Genomic DNA, 1,273 nt, shown 5'->3' with positions numbered 1-1,273 from the left:
GTTGCAGTATATGTAGATGATCTAATAATAGCATGCAAGAGCAAGGAGGAGATAATGAAATTCAAAATGCGGCTAGCGAAAAATTTTGAATTAACGGACAAGGGTATTTTGAGCTATTTTTTGGGCATAGAAATCACACGTGAGGGTGAAACCGCCCAATAAAAATATGTCAAAGTAAATACATTTCTAATCTTTTGAGGCAGCACAATATGGAAAATAGCAAAGCTGTGGGAACACCTCTTGATCCTGGTTATAACGGCAAATGTAATAATGACTGTGAGCTAGCAGATAAAGAAAAATATCAGTCAGTCATTGGAGCCTTATCATTTCTTGCTGTGACCACTAGACCCGATATTCAGCATTCAGTATCGAAATTGGCACAACATAATACAAATCCTCATGCTGAACATATGGTTGCCGTAAAACATATTCTCCGATATTTGCGAGGCACTGCCGAATTTGGACTTAAATTTGAAAAAGGAGACAGCGTAGTACATGGTTATGTAGATTCCGACTGGGGAAGTGATGCAATCGATCGAAAGTCCTACACTGGTTATGTATTTTTCATTGGTAATTCAGTTGTATCTTGGGAATCGAAAAAACAGCAGACCGTTGCGCTTAGTACTACTGAAGCAGAATATATGGCAATGTCGAACGCCTCCAAAGAAGCCATATATTTAGGAAAATTTTTGGAAGAGCTTGGATATTCTGATGGTTCACCGATACAATTAAATGTCGATAATCAAGGAGCAATCAAACTAGCTATGAATCCGGTATACCACAACAGGACGAAACACATTGACATAAAATTTCATCATGTCCGAGAGGTAATTCGCAGAAAAGAAGTCGAGCTGAGATATTGCCCCACCGAAGAGATGATCGCTGACATCATGACGAAGAATTTATCCAAGACCAAGCATAATGAATTTATGAAATTAATGAAAATGAAATAAATTTGTAATTAATTTTCTTTTTGGTTTTTTGTTTTGTAAAGAAACATCCAGTTTGAGGAGGAGTATTAGAATTTGGCAACTCTAGTTACAAACTGTATGATTCTCTCTCTCTCTCTTTCCTTTATATGTATTTATATTTTTGTACTCCAATGAAGTTCTGTGTTATGTTTATACTTTAGTCTTAAATGTTCACTTGAAATAAACACATATTACAACATTTTCATATAAAAATTTAAATTTTTTTAGATTTTGGGAGGATTTTTAAATTTTTTGGGGGTGGTCACGAATCAAAGTCCTTTTCGCTCTAGGACGCATATTTA

The 1,273-nt window shown here is 35.3% G+C and overlaps 1 protein-coding gene across 1 annotated transcript; it reads left to right on the top strand.

Annotated features, from left to right (window-relative positions):
• Nucleotides 1–209: 209 nt before the first annotated feature.
• Nucleotides 210–953, top strand: LOC142242423 (uncharacterized). The gene has a single exon (XM_075313999.1). It carries the CDS (start codon nt 210–212, stop codon nt 951–953), a length of 744 nt encoding a protein of 247 aa, XP_075170114.1.
• Nucleotides 954–1,273: the final 320 nt, after the last annotated feature.

This window comes from Haematobia irritans, unplaced genomic scaffold, assembly GCF_050003625.1.
Source record: "Haematobia irritans isolate KBUSLIRL unplaced genomic scaffold, ASM5000362v1 scaffold_12, whole genome shotgun sequence".
NCBI lineage: Eukaryota > Metazoa > Arthropoda > Insecta > Diptera > Muscidae > Haematobia > Haematobia irritans.
This window is presented reverse-complemented; position numbering and strand designations above follow the sequence as displayed.